At 42.5% G+C, this 20,977-nt stretch overlaps 1 protein-coding gene and 1 pseudogene across 3 annotated transcripts in view; one reads left to right on the forward strand and one right to left on the reverse strand.

Annotated features, from left to right (window-relative positions):
* Positions 1-394: 394 nt before the first annotated feature.
* Positions 395-1,905, forward strand: LOC108614641 (uncharacterized; annotated as a pseudogene). 2 transcript variants are annotated; one of them, XR_016269625.1, is made up of 3 exons: positions 395-539; positions 661-739; positions 824-1,905. The product of XR_016269625.1 is annotated as an uncharacterized LOC108614641, transcript variant X2 (transcript). The 2 variants fall into 2 exon arrangements; XR_016269624.1 differs by having other exon boundaries at positions 465-739.
* dar1 (dendritic arbor reduction 1) overlaps positions 1,522-20,977 on the reverse strand; it is a 38,810-nt gene continuing 19,354 nt past the window's right edge. The window contains exons 2-6 of the mRNA XM_089466474.1: positions 13,146-13,749; positions 11,845-12,644; positions 11,127-11,781; positions 7,350-7,409; positions 1,522-2,568 (exon numbers count right to left, since the gene is read on the reverse strand). Coding sequence (XP_089322600.1) covers positions 2,381-2,568; positions 7,350-7,409; positions 11,127-11,781; positions 11,845-12,644; positions 13,146-13,749 — 2,307 coding nt within the window. The 3' untranslated portion in view covers positions 1,522-2,380. The remainder of the gene's footprint in view (positions 2,569-7,349; positions 7,410-11,126; positions 11,782-11,844; positions 12,645-13,145; positions 13,750-20,977) is intronic.

Consider the following 20,977-nt stretch of genomic DNA (forward strand, 5'->3'; position numbering starts at 1 on the left):
CTTTATGTGCTGAGAACGACGGATCTCTTCGTACGCACAGATTGCTGGACAGGCTGTTTTCTATATATCTATATGAACACACATCTATATCCTTTATTTTATAGCGTCTACTACGCCAACGACTATTACTTATATATATTTTATCAAAAATCACCCTGATATCCCCTTTTTCAATTGTGCTTAGAGCATAAAAATACACGCTACGACCACCTTAATAAAGTTAGCAACAAATGATGTTCTAGGAAAATTACGTAGACAAAGTTCCATCATACCATAATAGAGCATAAAATTGCAAATAAAAATCGATACGCTATTTTGGCAAGATAGTCAAAAAATACGAAAAATACTAATAAGAGTTTATCACTCATTGTTCAACACTAAACTTGACATTTTCGCATTTCGTGCTTAACAAATCAAAGCAGGCCTTGAAAGTGGAAGCCCGTGGCAAAAATGCTATAAATAAGAAGAATTCGAGCAGGATAATTCATTAGTTCTCAATTGCTACGAGAAGTCGGTTGTCTTTACAAATCTCTAAAAAAGTCTGTGCAGCAAAAAAAAAAAAAAAAAAATTGAAATTTAGAACGAATAACAAAATAGTGAAATAGTGAAATTCGGGAAGCAAATTTAATTTTTTTTTTTTTTTTTCATTGTCTTTTCAAGTCTCTGGCAAAGTAATTGCAGCGCGATTTTGACAAATTCGAATTCAGCAAATTTTTTCTTGAATCTCAAAGCCTAAATAGTGAGTGCAGTGAAGGTTTTTTTCTTTAATTTCAATTTTTATTTATTTATTTATTTTTTTTTTTTTTTTTTTTTTTTTTATTAGTCATACCAAGATGCTACGCTGCGGCCCTCAACTCGACTCAGATGATGATGATATGCTGGGAGCTGATTTTTCCGACTTTGACGAAGGAGACGAATCTGATTTTGATGACATTGGTATGCATGATTTTCCGTTTCTGGTAGATAGCCCTGATGAGACCATGCGGCGCTTGCGCATCTACGCCCGTTATCCGAACAACGGGATGCCGGAGACTCGCTTGAAGCACGAGCTGGCCCAGATCAGGCAGGGTCCCGTGGAGGGCTGCCGTGTGGATGTGCTGGATGACAATCTGTTCGAGTGGGCTGCCACGTTGAATGGTCCGGTGAACACGCCCTATGAGGGCGGCGTCTTTAACATACACATCTCGTTTCCTAACGAGTATCCGTTCGAGCCGCCGACCCTTAAGTTCGTGACGAAGATCTATCATTGCAACGTGTACGGCAGTCTCGTCTGCACCGAGAGATGGACGCCCGTCATAACGGTGGCCAAGCTGATGGTCTCCATTCTCTATATGATGGCAACACCCGATCCGATGGATCCGCTAAATCCGGCTATCGCCAAACTCTACATCTCGCATCGCAGCGAGCACGACAAGATCGCTCGCCAGTGGACCCGTCGCTTTGCCATGCCGAACTCTGAGAAGGATGGACAGTAGGGAGAGCAGGATGAAAGAAGCCAGATTGTGTGGTTTTTCAAAAACATTTTATTATTTGATTTTGTTGTGCCAGCACTTTTTGGTGTTTAGAAACGATATAGAGACACATAATACGCTAGCTACATTTACATATACACTTACACTTACACCTACACTTACAATTACAACTACAATTACTATAAAGAGAGCACACACACATAGAGAGAGATGCGCATCCGATTAATGTAGACCGACTACAGATACACTAAAAACTAAAATTATGGCTAACGGTGAACTATACAGAAACTAGGCGACAATGACACGTGGCGATTAATGTTCTCCTCATACAACTTGGCATTGATTAAATGTTAAACACACCAATACATATAAATGTATACATACATAGGATCTATATGTGTGTATGAATAAATATATACTATATGCACTTTAATACACGGGACTCCTTTGGCAGGCATGGCTTCTGCTGGGAGTGTGGTTGGAGCGAGGGAGGGAGGGGGTAAAGTATTGAATGCGATATACGAGTTAACATTAGTTAGGATCGTGCTTAGATATAAGATTTGCATTAATATGTAGTTAAGCAGGTGGAAATTTCATTTACTTAGCATTAAACTAGAGCCGAGTGAGAAAGAGATATATATCTATCTCTATCTCTCTCTCGCTCTTGAGTGCGAAAAGCTCTTTATATTATGTATATGTATATATTCAGGTTTCGTATTTAATATTTAATAGTAACACCATTTAACTATGCGAATTTCTCTTAGTAGCTTAACTAAAGTCCTTTGGATTGTGATATAGTTGAATTTGTAGGCCGCGAGAGAAAGACAGAGAGAGAGAGAGAGAGAGAGAGAGAGATGGGGAGTGGAGTCTCTACTCTGTTCGGCTGCTCTCCCTCACTTGTTCCTCCCTCACTTGTTCTTCGGCAGGTGTCGCTTCATGTGGAGCGCCAGGTGATCGCTGCGCGCAAAGCTGCGCTCGCAGACGATGCACTTGAAGGGCTTGGCGCCGGTGTGTTTGCGGTAGTGTCTCGTCAGCTCGTCGGAGCGTGCGAAGCGCCATTCGCACTCGGGCCACTGGCACGTATACGGCTTTTCACCTGCAAGCAAAGAGGCAGAAGGGGAAAACACAGTTAGCCATGATTTTTACAGAACAAAATTGACAAATGGAATGACAAATGCTTCAAGTGAAGCAAATGTCAGCAGCAGCAGCCGCAGCAGCCGCAGCAGCAGCTTCTTGTCGCGCCTGCTGCATGTATGCGCAAATTAACATTTTCATTGGCTTTTCATGTTAGTTGGAGAACAACTACAACACGACAACAGCAACAACAACAACAACAACAACAACAGCAACATCTATAACAACAAGCAAACAGCAGCTGGTAAGTCAATTCGCAGTTCGAGTCACTCAGTGTCGCGTATTTTATGATTTGGATTTTTAGCTCTGGCACACGACTTGCCGCTGCTGACGACGATGGCCCAACAACAACAACAACAGCAACAGCAATAACAATAACAAGAGACAACACGACGACATTTGGCGAGTCGAGCTACAAAATTGTAAACGAAATTGCGACCGGCCGGTGCCCAAATGTTTCTCCGCTGGCTTCGCTGCTCTATGACTAATTCACTGCGAGCGGGCAGCCGGCTGTGCGCAAAGCATTACAACTCAACGGCAACAACAACAACAACAACAACAACAGCAACATCAACATAAACATAAACATTCGTGTTCGAATTGAAATTGAATGAAATAATTATTGCGCTGCTTTAAATTTTGTGAACTTGACATTTTATGGCATTATTCAGGCATTGTCCCAGCTGGACCCCAACAAACTGTAGCGAATTCGCATTGCCCATTCGCTATGCATGGCTCGAAGTAAGCGAATTCGCTGTGCGCGTAATTCAAATTTTTGCCATTCGAGGCAATGCGACGCGACGCGAGGCTCAAGCTCAGCTCAACAATTCGAAAATTCGACAATTCGGCAATTCGAAAATTCTCGTGCAACAACAGCTTCACACTTCAGCTCAAATAACTCGCACTTCTAAGCTCATCTAAGCCGCTGAGACCCTTTTCACTGCCAGCAATAGGCGTAATACAAATTATATACTGAGCTCATTGAAAATGCAAAGGCAGGGTATGTAGGTTTAGCTGAAGTGTATGCAACAGGCAGAAGGAGGCGTGGCAGAACTCAATATAGTGTATATATTTTTGATGAGCACGAGCAGCTGAGTCGATTGAGTCCTGTCTGTCTGTTCGTATGTGTGAACAAGTGGGTCTCAGCACCTTCAGGAGATAGAGAACTAGCAGTTGAAGAGCGGGGCTTCAAGGAAACGATAACCATGAAAAACATTTTGCAAATTCTATTATACAAAATTTTATCTATTACGTCCTTAGATCTAGATCTTAGACCTTTATCAAAATTCTGTTAATTGAGGGTCAGTTGCCAATATCTTAAATATACTAAAAATCTTACACCTTTTTCTACAATCAGTAGCATATGTAGATTATATTCTGAATTATTGATTGGAATTCGCTAAGTAATATAGAAGTTCTTAAGCAAAAGCCTAGCCAAGAGTTTGCCTATTGAAATGCACCCATACATTCAAATGCAGGCCTTCTAAAATATTCTAGGCCTTCTCAGCTACTTCTGCTAGAGGCACTGCTCATAGCCCATAAAATTTAGGTTCAGCTCTTGTTCTCCTTAGAGAGGCTTTTATAATTATTATTATTATTTTGTTTTTTATTTTATTTTATTTTATTGTTTTTTAATTAATTGTTAATTTAATAAATACAAACAAGTGATTATAACAAAGTAAAAATGCAATTCGAACGGTGTTAAGGGTATATCCAAGTCGGGCAGTTCCAACTAGAGCTTTCTTGCTTGTTGTTGTTGTTGTTGCTTCTTTACAGCATTTTCGGTTGAAAATGCCTCTTCAGCGTTGCGCTGAAGCTCGAGAAGTGGCACTCAGCTGACACTTTTGTGGGATTTAGATTTGGGCATAGAGAAACTCAATATGAGCGACGGACTCGTGGCGTGACTTATTGGTTTATTTAGATCTCTTTTAATGAACTTAAGTGCCTCGAGATGACTGAACATATAATCAAAAAAAAAAAGAATTTACCTATCGACACTTGCAGGCACACACATACATATGCGCTGTCTCGCTCACTCTCACTTCCTCATGTAAGAAGCTTTGTTTGGTTTTACGAAAACATTGATAAATGGCTGCTGGGTGAGTCATGGCACAGCAACTGCCCAAACAGAATCTCGTAAACAACAACAACAACAACATCAACAACAACAGCAACAACAACAAATACAGATCGCGCACTCGTGGGAATATCATTTGGCAATGGCGAAAAATTGAAATCGCTCGTAACTAAAACAAAGATCAGCATCGATGCCGGAGCCAGGGGCCCGCGCCCAGGCCCCGTGGCCGAAGCAAACAACAAACAAAGTTATGTAAATGTAGTTTTGTAATGTGCGATGAACGCAATGCGATAAAGCCGACGAAATTACTTCATAATTTTAGCGTATGGCGCGATAAGCTCAACATGCAACTAACTATAGATATAAACACAGACATACATATATATATATATATTTATATGTGTGTGTGTATGGAGTCAATCGGAGTCGCATATAAATTAAGGCAACGGCCGGCCGCAACTAGCTAGAAGACATGTCTAGCCGCAGGCCTGGGCAGCGGCCTGGGCAGCGGCCTGGGCAACTCCTACTCTCGCCGGGGCATAAAAATCAAACTAATTTATGGCAACGCAAACGTATTAGCAAACAAATCAGTACAAAATAAGCCCAGCCGGTGGGCAAACAGCGTCCAGTCTTTTGGTCTTTCTGTCTTCCAGCCTTTCGGTCTCCCAGTCTTCCAGTCGCCCAGGTAGATATGTAAAAATTTATGCGTTCGCTCGCTGCATAAAGATTAGTTACTGGCTGATTTTCTAATCGCCGCCTAGCCGATAAGGACAAAAAGCCCAAATAAAAACGACAAATTTACGAGCTGGCAAACAAAAGACTTAGGCAACGAACTTGCCCAAGAAGTGTCCCCTGCCCAGCCGCCGAGCCAAATGCTCGATGTGTCCAGCCTTGGCACTTGAGCTGCAGCCCAGCTAATCAGCTAAGACAACACTCAACTTGGGGTCTGGCGCCACGAGATGCCGCAGCTTCAAAATTGCATGAAAAATGCGACTGTGCCGGGCCTAGGTGTATGTGTATGTGTGTGTGTGTGTGTGTTTGTGTATTTGTGGCTGGGCGTGTGACGAAGTTAACCAAGTCAAAAGCCAAACAAACGGACAGCCATCAGACGGTAGCCACAAATGGTGGCTGCCACTCGAAAAGTGCTGCCAAATTGCTGGCCAAGAGATTTGAGCCAAATGGCCAAAGACGTGGCCATTAGGCCATTGATTCGTCTGGCATTCGTTCGTGTTGGCCCACAGGCGGGCGTCAGGCAATTAAATCTGTTAACCAGATCTTAAGCTACCATTGACAAGGCTTACATAAGAGAGTGAGAGAGAGAGGGCGCAAGAGAGAAAGAGAGAGTGGATGAAAGAGTTTAAATATGTGAGTGGGTGTTAGCTATAAGATTTCTATTTAAAATATGATTAATGAATGGGTAGAAGAACTCTATTTTTTGTAGAGTATTCAATCTGAGCTGAAAGTCTTTTAGAGTTATTTCAGCATATATTAATAATATATTATATAAATTGCCTTAAACCTTCTCATACTACATTTATATTGCATATATATTTTATGCATATCAAATTGACATTTATAATAAAAATAAAATATATATATGTGCAACGGGCAAAAGCTATTTTCATATATCTTGAAATGACTTTGAAACGTTTTTAGCCTTATAAAAACCTCAGTCGTTGAGAATTTACAGCTTCACCTTGACTCTGAGTACTTGTCGTCGGGCTTATCAAATGCCGTGTTGTGTTTCTTTAGCGGGGCGTTAAGTTTATCAGTTAAGTGAAAATCAGCGCAAGGCAAAAAAAAGCAAAAAAAAGCAAAAAGTAAAAAATCATAATAATAAAAATGTTTTTTAGTGCAGCGCATAAATCAGCTGGTCATGTGCGATTAATAAAAATTAAAACAGTGAAGGAGAACTGCGGTCGGGACTTTGAGAGACTCTTTTCGGTTTGTGGCTGCGGCTGGGGCTGGGTCGAGAGTTGAAAGTCGCGAATGAGGGGCATAAAACGTGTGGCCCATAAAACGCAGAGGCAGGTGATCAACCGGCAACGACCCACCAAAAAAAGCAGATACTCTACAGCTGGAGCCCGGAAAAAAAGGCCAGCAAAAAGACAAAAATAACGTCAAGTGTAATCTGAGCAAGAAGGAAATGCAGGCCAAACGTGCGCCCAGCTGATGGCGTTGGCGATTGGCGATTGTTGATGTTGTTGATGTTGCAACTGACCACAAAAAAACAAAAGCAATACCGAAACCGTAGAAATCACGATTTCTGTGGTTGCTGCGCCGAAATTGAAAAACAAAAACCAAAAAAACTAAGCCGCTCCGAGCTCTTGGCAAATTATGTGCTGGCAACTACAAATATGAGCGCGCGAATTAATCAAAAGCCTTTTTTTGCGCCGCTCGCTTGCTCAACAAGCGCAGCACAGCTGCCGCAGCATTGGCTCATCGTGGTGGTGCTAGCGGTGCTGGCGGTGCTGGTGGTGCTTTGGTAATAAGCCCGACCTACGCCTACAACGGATGCGGAGCAGCCAGCGATGTGTATGACAGCGGACAAGCCTAGCGGCGCCTCATAACTAACTAATGCCAGCTGGTGCAGCGGTGCAGTGGTGCAGCGGTGCACTGGGCGGTGGGTGGATCTGTGAGCCAGTTAACTATCAATAACAACCTACCCGTGTGTATCCTTTGATGCGCCTTCAAGTGCGAGCTCTTCGTATAGACCTTGGAACAACCTGCAATAGCCAAAGAAAAAAAGAAAGTTTTATTGCATAAGCAGAGGCAGGCAAAAGGAGTGAATATCTAGGCATATACAAATATATTATTATAATCTGTGAGGCGTGTGGAGCTGCATGAATGAGCAGATGAAAGTTAGATGTGTGATAGCTATGATATATGGGGGAGATAGGTATAGTTATATATGTATAATGTGTATAATAATCTAGCGGGAGTGGGCTAAGCAGATAATGAATAACAAGTAGACCGTTTTAAAGAGAGGAAAAGGCAGCAAAATAAGACTCTATAGATCGTAACGCTTTAAAAGCTCGAGCTGATGGTTCATTATCAAATCGTAGCAAGTCTCATTAGCTTAAATATAAATACAGTCGAGTCTCAATAATTCGTATCCCGATCAATCGAAAATCAAGATAAATCGAAACCAAATTCTATCCTCTTGAAAGAAATTCGTTGTTAATAATTCTCGATAGTTTAAATTTCTGCGTAAATCAAAAAAAAAAAAAAAAAAAAAAACTGATCTCCTTGCCCTATCGGGATTCTACTGTATTAATATAATATATTTTATATATATACAGTTTTAGTATGTATATATGTACATATATGAATAATAAAAACAAACTGTTTTTAAGGAGCGAATCAGACTTACTATAGCTCAATAAATTGATTGCGCTTAGTGAAGTTTCTGCACGCTTAACTCGAATATAAATATTGATCAAATATGTAAGTACTCTCTCTCTCTCTCATTTTATCCCTGATCTTCAGCAACAATCTAGCATAATTTTTATTTATTTTTTTTTTTTATAAAACTAAAAGAAACGATTATCTGCTAAATACACATCTCCTAGATAAATAAATATTAATTAAAAAGCAAGAACAACAACAATAACAACAACAACCATGAATAATTGAGCTATATTTTATGAATTGCTTGTTAGCTTGAGCCATAATTTTAACAACTGTTTAAATCAAAGCAGCCTCCGCGAGGCATCTGCAATGATCTTGGCCATTAAATTAACAGCTAGCTCAATAGTTGTTAACAATTTTAAGCACTTCACATGCAAGTCTCAGTGTGTGTATGTGTGTGTGTGTGTTGGGTCGGCAAACTCGTTGGCCATTTATCTGAGAGCAAAGGAAAAAACATCTTGATAAGATGACTACGAAAAAAAAAAGAGGCACATTGCAAAGTGCAGCGCAGGCTGTGTGAATGCAACTGCAACTGCGACTGTTGTGTGGTTGTGGTTGCTGTGGCTGCAGCTCTGCTGTCAGTGGGTCAGTGGGCGTCGCTACAATCGAGCCTTTAATTAAGCCCGTGCAGCTGTAGCTGTTGCTGTGGCTGTTACTGTTGCTGGATGTTGTTGGTGAAAGTTGCACAAGATTCACTTGTGCACAGCATGAGACATTTATGTGGCACTTAAAAGGATGCTTAGAGATCCCAGCACGTTCGCTCTAATTGAAAGCTGAGTAGAACGTGACGCGCATATTGAGAAGACAATGCCCAAATAGCCATAGACTTGGCTAAAAATACAGGCAGCCAGCGCGGGTAAGCCACCAGGCAAGACAAACATGGCCAGAGCGAATTGATAGCTAAAAAGCGATTCAAGAATGTTGCGTCGACGCCAAGCAACAACCACAACAACCACAGCAACAACAACAACAACAACGATGACAGTTAGACGCGTGATTGGCTGCGACTGCAAAAGTTACGAGAATTGTTGGCCACAGAGCCAGAGCGAACTACTGCAGACATAACTCACTTAGCCAGTTGCAATCTCCCCGAGTTGGCGGAGTTGCCGCGTGGAGTTGAGTCGAGGAGACGCTTGATGCGTGCGCTTATGGCATAATAACTTCATTTGGACAGCATTTTTGTAGCCTAGACTGAGCTTTAAGCCAGCCAACAAACCAGCCAGCCAGCCAGCCAGCCAGCCAGCTAGCCAGGCCAACGGCAATCGGCAATCGCACACAAAAATATTTGTGCTCGGTACGCGCTTTTTGTCTAAAAATGGCCACGGCAAACGTGTCAGACAATTGTCAATTATTTATTAGTGGCAACGCACGTAGCTAGCGACGCCAACAACGGGCAGACAGAGGGACGGACGGACAGACGGACAGACGGGCGAACCATCATTTTGGCTAGACAACGTCGCATTTAGCTTGGGGTTAAGTGTTTTGCGCTACCCTCGCAGCGAACGAACCCGTTAAAAGCTAATGGACTGATCGACACAAAATTGGTGAAAAAAATAGACTTTTTGATTGAGCAAAGAGTTTTTTTTTTGCTGATCTTCGATTGATTGTAGATCTTTGTTGGATCTTTAATTGATCCTCAAATATTGATCGGTGCTTTCAGCTTTCTTCTTTGTGCTGCTTATCAGCTGATCTTCAATTATAAATAATCTCAAATGATCTTCAATTAATAAAAAGCTTTATGATCTAGTATTGCTGTGGCGCTGCTCATCTTAAGATAAATTCATTTAGTATAGCTCCTAGTCTCTGTGATTGCTAATCTTATACGATCAGCTAGGATCCCCTTTCTAATAAATTCAAATATAATTTTGAGCTGAATATCTTCTAGTACTCTATCCATTTTCTGTATATATTTCTGTTCATCATTTTGTTTTGATATGATTATATGCAGTACTTATATGATCTTCTACTACTTTATCTACTTAAATTTGTTAGAAATTTCTCATTCCTTTTTGTTCCACTTGTCCCTCACTTAATCTTCTTCTTCATTACCTGGCTAACTAAATTGCTTCATAGATCTCATTGCGATCTTCTATTGATCTTTTCTTCTACGATTTTATCTTCTCACTCATATTTTCTCAATAGCTCTCAGGCTAAACTTTCCAAATTGCCTTCATTCTCTCTCACCCTCTCTTGATCTTCAGCTTCATCAACTAGCTAAAAAAAATTACTCTCTTGGTGATCCTCATTTCTTCATCTCAAGTAATCTCTCACAACTGATCTATAGTTAATGATACCCTCACACACTCACTTCATCTTTAGGCTCAACTAGCATTTCTCAAATAGATCCAATATTACTCCCCCATCTCCATGTCTAGCTGATCTTCAGTCCACTTCACTTCAGTCCATCAACTCCTCCGATTAAAATAGGCAGCCTATTCATAGCTCTATGATCAGTCAGCTAACTGTTCCATCACACAAGGTCCTCAGGCTGACATTGAAATGCAATGCAATGAGATGAAAGACAGGCACATAGAGTGAGAGCGAGAGACTGAGAGAGAACGAGAGAGAGATAGAGGGAGACTCTTACATAAATGCGACGCTGGCTAATTGGAATTACAAAAGAGGCATTAGAAAAAGCGCCACAACAACTGTCAATAGGCACAGCGGGCGACAGCTAAGACGGAAAGATAATAAATAAATGTATAGATAAATGGAGAATAAATAAATAAATGGCGATTGGCTCTACGCCGCACGCATGCGCAATGAGTAGAGGCCCAGGCCGTGCTCTCGCATGGGGCGAGGGCGGCGGGGCGGTGGGGCAGAAGTCGAACTTTGCTACAAAAAGTGTCGCAAAGCGCGCCAAATGATAAACGAGTCGCGCATGCAGCGCATCCCAAGCAGAGGCTGTTGAATCTCAGTGGGAAATTGAATGGGAATGAGAATGGAAATGGGAATGTGAATTGGAATGAGAATCGGAATGAGAATGTGAATCGAAATGGATATGGCTAGTGGAATCTGCGTATTGCACTCACCCACAAAATCACAGTGATGGATGCGACGCTTCTCCAGCTCCGGATTGTTGCGTCGATTGTAGCGCACGGTGCGCACGCTCATCAGGCTCGCGATGTGCGCCGGCGTCCCGGGCTGGTGGTGCGCGTGCCGGCCGCGCCGGCCGCTGCTCGAGGGCGGGGGCGGCGGCGGCGGCGGTGCCGGCTGCTGGGCGACTGCATTCGCGGGCGTCAGGGTTGTGAGCGTGGCGGGCGTGGCAGCGCCCAGCAGCTGCAGCGTGGGCGCCGGACTCACCAGGCTGGGGCAGAGCCCGGCCAGGCCATGGCCCTGCTGGTAGGGCGGCGGCGGTGTGCTGCGTCTCTGGGCCTGAGCAACAGCGGCGGCAGCGGCCACCATGGAGGCGCCTGGACTGCCGGGATCTGAGCTGGGCGGGGTCAGTGGCGGCACGAACATGTGGCGCGTCGAGCCGGAGCCTGTGGAGGTGACGCTGCCCGAGGAGGAGGAGGCGGACGTGGCGGAGGGCGTGCTGGGAGCGGCTGGCGGGCAGAGCTGCAGCTGTTGTTGCTGCTGCTGCTGCTGCTGTTGATGCAGCACATGTTGAGCTGTGGGCGTGGCAGTGGTGGGTGACGCTGCGGCAACAGCTGATGGCGGGTGTATTTGGTATTTGGTGTGAAAGGCCTAGAGCGAACGGGAAGACAAAATAGAAAGCTGTGCGGGAGCAACAATTGCTGAGATTCTCACCTGACTGCTATGCCAGCTGTAGCCGTAGCTGTTGTTGTTGTTGTTGCTGCTGGTGTTGCCGCCAGAGCCGCTGCTGCTGCTGCTACTGGTGGTGGCGACGCTGCTGGTGGTGTTGTTGCTGCTACTGTTTAGATATGCAGCGCCTGATGCGCCGTTCAGCTGAGATGCGTATTGTTGCTGATAGGAGGCCGAGTTGTTGTTGTCGCCGGCTGACTGCTTCGGGCTGTTGCTGCCACTGTGAAGATGCTGTTGATGCTGCTGCTGCTGTTGCTGCTGTTGTTGCTGTTGCAACTGCAGCTCAACAACTTCAGCAGCGGGTGGCAGCCCGGACAGCGAGAGGCTGGGATGATGCTGGTACAAGTGTTGCTGCTGTTGCTGATAATGTTGCTGATAGTGTTGCTGATGTTGCTGCTGCTGGTGTTGTTGCTGCTGATGGTATTGCTGCTGCTGGTGTTGCTGCTGCTGCTGCTGCTGTTGATGTTGCTGCTGCTGCTGCTGGTGCTGTTGCTGCTGTTGTCGCTGCTGCTTTTCAGTTTTAATCTCCATGGGACTGAGCATTGGTGTCGAGAAAGTTTCGAGCAGAGTTTCATCTATTGCTTCCATTTTGACCTGCGGCAGCAGCTGTTGCTGCTGTGTCGCAGCCGCGTTGTCGCCGCCATTGGCCACTGCGCTGCCGCTCAGCATGAGCGCATTCTCCGGATCGATATTCTGTATTGAGGTGGCAATATCGTCCCAGAGCGCGGGTCGCTGATACGGATCGTCCAGTGGATCGCCAAAGAGAGCCTCTTTGTTTTTGGTTTCTATATATGTAAGTGTGTGTATTTGTGTGTGTGTGTGTGTGTTTGTGTGCGTGTGTGTGGTGGGGTAAAGGAAATCACTTTATAATCAAACTGCTAATGCCTTATGCAAATGATCGCTCAAACAGGGAATTATTAATGCAAACAAAGAAATCTCGCATATGCATGAAATTTATAAACAACCGTTCGTTCGATCTGTTTGGCTATATTTAGCCAAGACTCTTGCTAGCTAGCCAGCACAACAACTCTCACTTGTATGATTATCATACAGTTCGCTCGCCTCCCAGCCTCGTCTCCTACTGCAGCGCATTCTCAGTTCGTTGAGGCTGGTGCTTGGTTCGTCTGCCTTCGTTTAGGCTCAAATTTCAGCTATGAGCACGTTGTCGCGTCTCGTTTTTGCTATTGACTTGCGAGATTTCTCCATGCGTGTAATAATTGTATGTCACAGCATCTCCCTCTCCCTTTCCCTCTCTCTCTCTCTCCTCTCTCACTCTCTCTACTTACCATACAGATACTCCTTCTCGCTGCCTGCTGCTGCCGTCGTGTTGCCCGCTCCGCCGCCCGCTCCATAGCCCAGTGCCACGTCGTAGGGCGCATCGTCGTAGAGCGGGCCACATCCATAGGCGGAATTCGAGTTGGAGTTGGGCGAGCCGGCGGGTTGCTGCTGCTGCTGCTGCTGATGGCTCTGGTCGCTGGCATAGCTGGAGGCAGCCAAGTGCCAGGCATCTAAGGCGGCCGCACCACTCTCGCCGCTCTGCAGACTGTGGTGCAGATGATGCTGCTGATGATGATGTTGGTGGTGGTGGTGGGCATGCGCATGCGTGTGCGTATGGTGGTGCGAGTGCAGGTGATGCTGGTGGAGCTGATGGTGGTGATGATGCTGTGCTGCTGCTGCTGCTGCTGCTGCGGAGCTGTTGCTGTTGGCTGTTTGGCTGTTGCTGCCGTTGCTATTACTATTGCTGCTGTTGTTGTTGTTGTTCGTGCTATTGTTGTTGTTGTTGTTGTTGGAGGCAGCAGCAGCAGCAGCTAGCACTTCCAGTTCCACATCGGCCGGCTCAATCTTGTGCAGGCGTCCCACCAGCTCGTGCCGATAATCCAGTTCCGGGGACTGCAAACAGATTGAGAGAAATGCAAGAGTCGAGTTAGTTGTAGTGTAAATTCTTCGTTATATAGCCACGAGTGGTGCAGGCGCATGTGGTGCGCGAGGCGTGGCAGTCTTCATAAATTTTGATTAAATTTTTATCGCCGGCCAACAAACACTTTGGGCCAACGAACACTTTAGGCCAACATCTCTGGGCTGCCACTTTACGCTTATCTTTATTTCGGCCGTTTTCTGCGCTTGATTTTTTATGGCGAGCAGCGCTTTTTGTGGGGCCCGTTTTCAATTTAATTTTCATCTTCTCATCTCATTTCAATTCGAGTTTGGTTTAGCTTTTGCTTTTGGTTTGCATTCAAATTTGTTTTTCTAGATTTCTTGGGGCTATTTGAGTACAAGAGTTGGAGTTGCCTAAGGAAGCGATGGCTAGAAAATTTAATTAAATTATAGATATTCTAAGGAAGAAGTAGAAGACTGGAAAAATCTACATATGGTTGTACTTATATCTATTTCAGTACAAGAGTTGGAGTTGCCTAAGGAAGCTATGGCTAGAAAATTTAATTAAATTATAGATATTCTAAGGAAGAAGTAGAAGACTGGAAAAATCTACATATGGTTTTACTTATATCTTCTTTAATCTTAAATGCTTTAATCGATCTCAACATGTCGGAAGTTTAATAAATATCGACTTTGTTCTCTATGTAGATTGTCGTAACATAATTAATACATGGACTGAGGTACTAGTATTCCTTTTTCAAGGAACTTACTAATCGGATATATAAGAAATATATCACTAAAGCTATATTTGTCTCTTCTGCAAACGATCTATCCAAACTTAAGACTCTAGATTTTATTTTTTACCCATTGCTTTACATTTGATATGTTATATCGCATATGTCCAGGGTATTATTAATTAGGGTATTTCCAAGTCGAGCAGCCTGATATCATTGCGCACTTTGTTGCCTGCTTTTATTGTTGTTCTCTTAAGTGCGCAAGCGCCTGCCGGAATGCAAGTTCGTTGCCTAAGTCTTTCGAATACGCGCGCTAAAAAAGAACTAAATTTATGCAATTTCAGCTGTACATATCTCCCCCTCTCTCTCACTCTGTCTCTCTAGTGCAGTGGGCCGCTTGACAACTGATTACATATCGATTAGTGCTCAACGAATGCCGCTTTTCAAATTGAAAGAACTGTCAGCTGGCAATTAGATTAATTAAAAATAGTTCTACAAGCTGTTCTGTTGGGCAGTATATGAGACTTTTGCTTATAGCCTACTCTTCACTCAGTTAGTTGTGTGGTTCCTTTCGATCATCTCAATCTTTGAATTTTGTTTATTTGTGGTCTTCAATAGTTTTTGTCACCTGTGGGTCTGTCAGATATTTATGGCCAGCGTTATTTCTTTTTTTTTTTTTTATTGGCCAAGACAAGAGAGTCTGGGCAGCTTATTTATGGCAACACTTAACGTTGTTTAGGCACACATAATAATCATTTGGCAAATTAGAGAAACTTTTTTTCCCGGCTTTTCACATGCAAATGACGAAGGCACTGGCAATATATCACGGAGAGTTGAGAGTTGAGTTGAGAGTTGAGTTGAGGCTTGATCGGAGCCAAACTGAAATCTGACTCAATTCGAGAAATGCCCGGCACTGACTCACACTCACACACACACACTCACACACACTGTCGCACAACAACCCACCAACGTAGTTCGTTTCTTTTTATGAGCTGAAAATTTACGAGCGTGGCAAATTATTTTGCCGCAATATTTTTGCCAAGCATTTTTCATTTTATTGGCTGCGGTTGATTTCGTTGTTGTTTGCATTTTTTTCGGCTTTAGTTTTTCGGTTTTTTATTTTATTTTCATATATTTTTTTTTTTTCTCTTTCGTATGTACGCCGACACATAAACGAGAGTATTTGGAACGGTACTTGAAAAATGTTTGCCCGGCTCTGAGGTCAGCGTGGCGTGTGATAATTTTAATAGATTTCGCTTGGCGAATATGAGTAATATATTTTCAGAGGGATAGACGTTGGCCGGAGGAAGGAATGGGCAGGAGTTGGGGTTGTATGTACGCTGACTTTTCCTAGCTAGGCATTTCCACGAATTGAATTCGATTTTTCCAGCTTGCCAGAGGCCAGAAGCGTGGGCCGCATTTAGTGCGCTTCACACGCAAATGACCTCATCAAAATGCGTAACGCATCGCCCCGAAGCGTCGCGGAATCTTTAAGTGGCCTCGGCCTCTGCCTCTGCCGCTGCCTCTGCTCGCTGCTCGCTGCCTCGGCTCACTGCCTGGCTGTGGACTTTGGCAGAGGCAGCGCTGGCAACTGCACAACGGTACTAAAGGCCTAACAGCAGCAGCAGCAACAGCAACAAGTGCCTCCAGCTGTCTGCCACAGTCGCAGTCTGACATATTGACAACAACAACAACAACGAGAAGAAGAAGCAGCAGCAGCAGAAATACGAACCTGTTCTTTTGGGCTTTCGCTTTGGCCAACTTATTCTGTATGCCTAGTGAAATTATGTGCAGGTAATATTTGATTTGTTTATACATATATATACATTTTTTATTTTTTATAATTCTTCTTCTTTTTTGATAATTTCTTATACACGCGTACGCCAAGTTATTTTCTGGATATTAAAATGCCGTTGCCAGCAATCGGCAATAAATGGGCATTACGCACTCGAAACAAAGCCATTTGCATAAATTGAGCAATTGAGGAGGAAGAGCTTAAGGCAGCTAGTACCGTTCTCTCATATCTGTTAGCCAGGCTAGTGTTTTATTGATATGGTTTTGGCCCATTTTGCCGAGGTGCCTATATAATATTTATGACTTATGGTTTAATTGTTATTTTGTGTTAATTTCAATGTGTAGAAATTCATTTTGTTAGCAGTTGGCTTGGGCATATTTGGTATTCTTCATTCTTGACAGATTGTCAGGGGAGTTAGTATGATTGGCTATATAACGAAAGTCTTTCTTGATGACAATTGAGATATCTTATTGTTTTATTTAGCACATTTTATAAGAAGAATTTGATCAATTAGGATCGTATACCATATAGCTGTTATGGTTCTTATTTACTAGAAATATTTATTATTATATAAAAATAAATATTACTATTCAACAAGAAACTAATAATGAATTTTCCTAGCGAAAGTTGAACTTCTTCTCAACTAAACTCTATCATATTATAAATATCAAATTTATATCCACTAAACACATCAATCAACTCTGCTCTATTCACACAATCCTAGTGGATTTAGTATGCAGAACTTTTGCACTGTGTTTATGATTTGTATAGAAATAAAAAATAAATAAAAAGCAGAAATTATTTATGGCCGCACTTGAGTGTTTTATATGTGCCCTATAAATAGCCCTGGCTTAATTTATCTTGGCCATTTGGCGTGTGGGCGTCCATTTCTAATATTTATTCAGCATTCCTGCAAGGCATTTAGTCATTGAATTTATTATTTCCCGCAGCTCTGAGGCTTTTGTCATTTGCTTTTTTCTCTCTCGGTCAGTTTTTATTTTTATGGGTTATTGGTTGACTTGTTTATTTCTTTTTTTTTGATAGTGTTGAGCCCATAGAGCATCGTCAGCTGGCCGACATTTACGAGCAGCTTTATGCGCAGCTGTCAAAAAATCGAAAACCAAATTCGAAAATGGCCAATTTTATGGCTCAATATAGAGTCCGAGTCCACAGTTGGAGTCTATTGTAACAGCAAATATGTATGTAGTAAAAATAAGCAACAACAATAACAACAACAACAATTCATATTGTTATAATGAGAGAGGAGAAAGAATAAATATAAAATTGCCAATTTGACATCTTTTTTTACTCATTCTGGCATATTGATGGCTGTTAATAGAGCCGCGCGTCTTGGCCAAATTGAAAAGAAATGTTGGCCAAAACGAGCAGCTCTTTAAAATGCAAAGCAACGGCCGCTGCTGGCGGCAGAGAGGGAACGAGCGAGAGAGCGGTGGGGAGGGGAAGCTATAGCTGTATAATAAAAGCAATAACAGCAACAACAACAGCAACAACAACTTTAATGGTACATAAAATTTATTAATTTTTATAGACATTATTCTTATTGGTTGCTTGTTTCACATTTTGAGTAAATTTGTTTTTTGGCCTTTTTTAGTTTTTTTTTTTTTTTTTTTTTTTTGTATTATTTATGAGTTAGTGAAGAGTATATTGGCTTTAGGCAGTGTTGGGTCTGCCAGAGACCTGAGCTGTGATTGATATACTAGAGTTTAAGCTCGATTGATATAGAGAGATGAGATCTATTATAGGAGTTGCCTGGGAGCATAGCAGCAAGAGGGCATAACTTTAAGCTATATAACAGAAGGAGGAGGCTTTTATTGTGGTATATATCTAGAGTATATGAATATGGAATACATGTCAAATATGTACCAGGAATGTAGTTTATATCTGAGATCTATGTATATGAAATATAATTTAGGCATACAAAATGGTTTAAATGTGGGGTAAGTATGTATGTGACCTAGATACAATTACATATGTACATAAATCATATCCAAAGAATCTAGCTTAAATAGATCCATACGAAATGAGCTTATGTTATAAGTTACTTATGGCTCATATGGTTATGTTTGATATATAGATAAGAGAGAGTTTAGAGACGTAGTTGAACCACAAAACATGAACAATTCTGCAACTTTCAAGTAAAATTGCCTCAAGTCTATTGACTTGCTCATTCAATAGACCTAAAAGCCTATACGAATACCTGCTACAAGCCCAGGCATAAGCTATAACTATCTTACATCTGGAACCAACTCCAACAAGTTCTACAGTTCAATCATCTATACCTCGATGGTATGCTCCACTATGTCAACTCAACTCAATTTCAAATTAGTGAAACGAGCATTTGACAGTCGTGTATGCCCGTTTGCAACTAATTTGTTTTTGGTTTGATCTGAGCTGGTGGCAAAAATTGTTGGCTTTTTGAGGTTCTTGACCACGCACGTGTGACTCTAAATGTGCGCCCGCTGCTGTACGTGTGTGTTGTTGTTGTTGTTGTCATTGCTGTTGTTGGCTTTGGCATTATTTAGCATATTTTGTTCGATTTTAAATGAAGTCACGTTGCAATCGTAAAGCCGATATTTATGTTTGTCATTATTTTTTATGCTCTGCTGCTTCTTCTACAACTTCTGGTTGTTCCTCAAGCTAAAGCTCTAAGTCTGCCTCTAGTTCTTGTTGTTGTTGCTGTTGTTGTTATTCATATCAATATTCTTGCTGCTGCCGCTGGCCATTATAATATACAATGTTTCTTTTGCGCCGTTTAACAAAAGCCGTTAACAACTATATTTCTATGTTTTCGTGAAATGCCAAAGCAACATGCAACCTGTTGCAGGCAAATGTTGCCGTTGCAGTTGCTGTTGCAGTTGCCATTGCCGGTAATGAGGCAGCTGTCAACTCTCATAAAAGTCAACGAAATGAATATGAGAAGCCAGCCAGCCTCATTATGAGAAATGTGATTTTTTCTTTGAGCTGCGCCGACTCATAGAGAGAGGAAGCCTATCTCTTTCTCTCTCTGTCTGTCTGTCTGTCTCTCCCTCTCTATCTCCCCCACACGTGCCATCTTGCTGCACATCATTTGGGTATTTGTTAAGTACCTCAACGATCTGCGGCCATTTCGCTGATAAGGCAAGCACGCATCAATAAGTTTTTTTTTTTTTTTTTTTTTTTCTTGTAGTCTAACAATAATTGAAGTCGAATCGCAAACAAAGAGAGCCAAAAGGCAGAGGCAGCCAGAGCCAACATTTCTCCAATTCTTTTTGTTCACTTTGTGGATAAATAATCCGCTGGCTGTGTTGGCCCCGGGGCGTCGCGTCGCTGCTGGCAATTGACGGCCACGAAACGGGGTGCAAAAAAAAAAAAATAAATAAAATATTTCCTGAATTTTGTTAAATTAAATGACTTTTCGTTGTTGTTCTCGTTGTTGTTGTTATTGTTATTGTTGCAGTGAAAGTTTCTAATGCAGGAAATGTATTTGACAGCCAAGAAACTTGAGAGTCTCTTACGGAATGTGTGTGTGCGTGTGCGTTTGTGTGAGTTGGTGAGAACAAGTTCGTTGCCTCAGTCTTTTGTTTGCTCAACCTGGCAAATATCCAATAAGATATATTGGCAATAAAACAAAATTTCAATTTGCTGACCCCCAAGCAACAACAACTGCAACAACAACAACAAAGAATGCAGTTAACTTTTCACAAAATACGAAATACAGCGCTATAAACGCAGCTCATAAAATCAACAACAACAACAACAACAGCAATGGCAACGGATGCTGCGCAGCTCGGCTCGTAAAAATAGTTAAACTTTTAACAAACAAATGAAAAAAAAAATAGGAAAAAGAAAAGGAAAGAAATATGCGCATGAGTCATAGCAGCAGCAATAACAACAACAAAAACAATTTGCATAAAAAATCGCTGGCAATCATTTTATTGGGCCGAGCGCTCGTAAATCTTCGACAACGAGTCAAGCCACAACTTCAGCCACAACAACAACAACAACAACTTGGTCTGACCACACAGTTGACAAAAAAACGAAAAGAAACAAACAAAACACAGAGTAGAGAAAATGTGGAAAACTATGCCAAATATGTTTTCCGCATTTTCTTCTTTTGCATACGCCCCAGGGACACAAACCGAAGCTGATGGCAGCGCCAGAGCCAGAGTCAGAGCCAGAGCTAGAGCTAAGCCCAAATCAGCATAGCAAATCAAATTTGGAACAGTAGTTGACCAAAGACTCGACTAAAGAGCCAAGTTAAAGCTGTTGCAGCAGCAGCTCCAACTGCAGCTGGAGCTTGGACAAGTGCAGCGCATGCTAAACATGCGTTTGGCATCGTTTCGTTTTCACTGGACATACGCAGACACACACACACTCGCACACACACACACACATGGGCAACCCTTGCCCCCTTGCTCTGTGGCCCCCATTGCCTTGCTTTTAAATGTCAACGAGCCAAACTTGCGGATTTGCAGTCAATTTTCTTGGAATTGAATTTTGTGTCCATTTGTGCCTAAGAGAGATTACATGCCCACTTTGCATGTGACGCTGAGTGGGGCAGTAGCTAGTGGGTTAGCTGTGCGGGGGAGGGGCAGGCGGTAGCGGTGGACAGTTGGCACATGACTTTTTATGTTCGAGTATGTGGTGCAGCCTGGGCGTAGGATATTTATCTTTAAGTTGACTCCACACAGAGCAGCGAGTGGTAGAAACTGTG

This window comes from Drosophila arizonae, chromosome 4, assembly GCF_054131065.1.
Source record: "Drosophila arizonae isolate 15081-1271.41 chromosome 4, UAZ_ARI_1.0, whole genome shotgun sequence".
Classification (NCBI taxonomy): domain Eukaryota; kingdom Metazoa; phylum Arthropoda; class Insecta; order Diptera; family Drosophilidae; genus Drosophila; species Drosophila arizonae.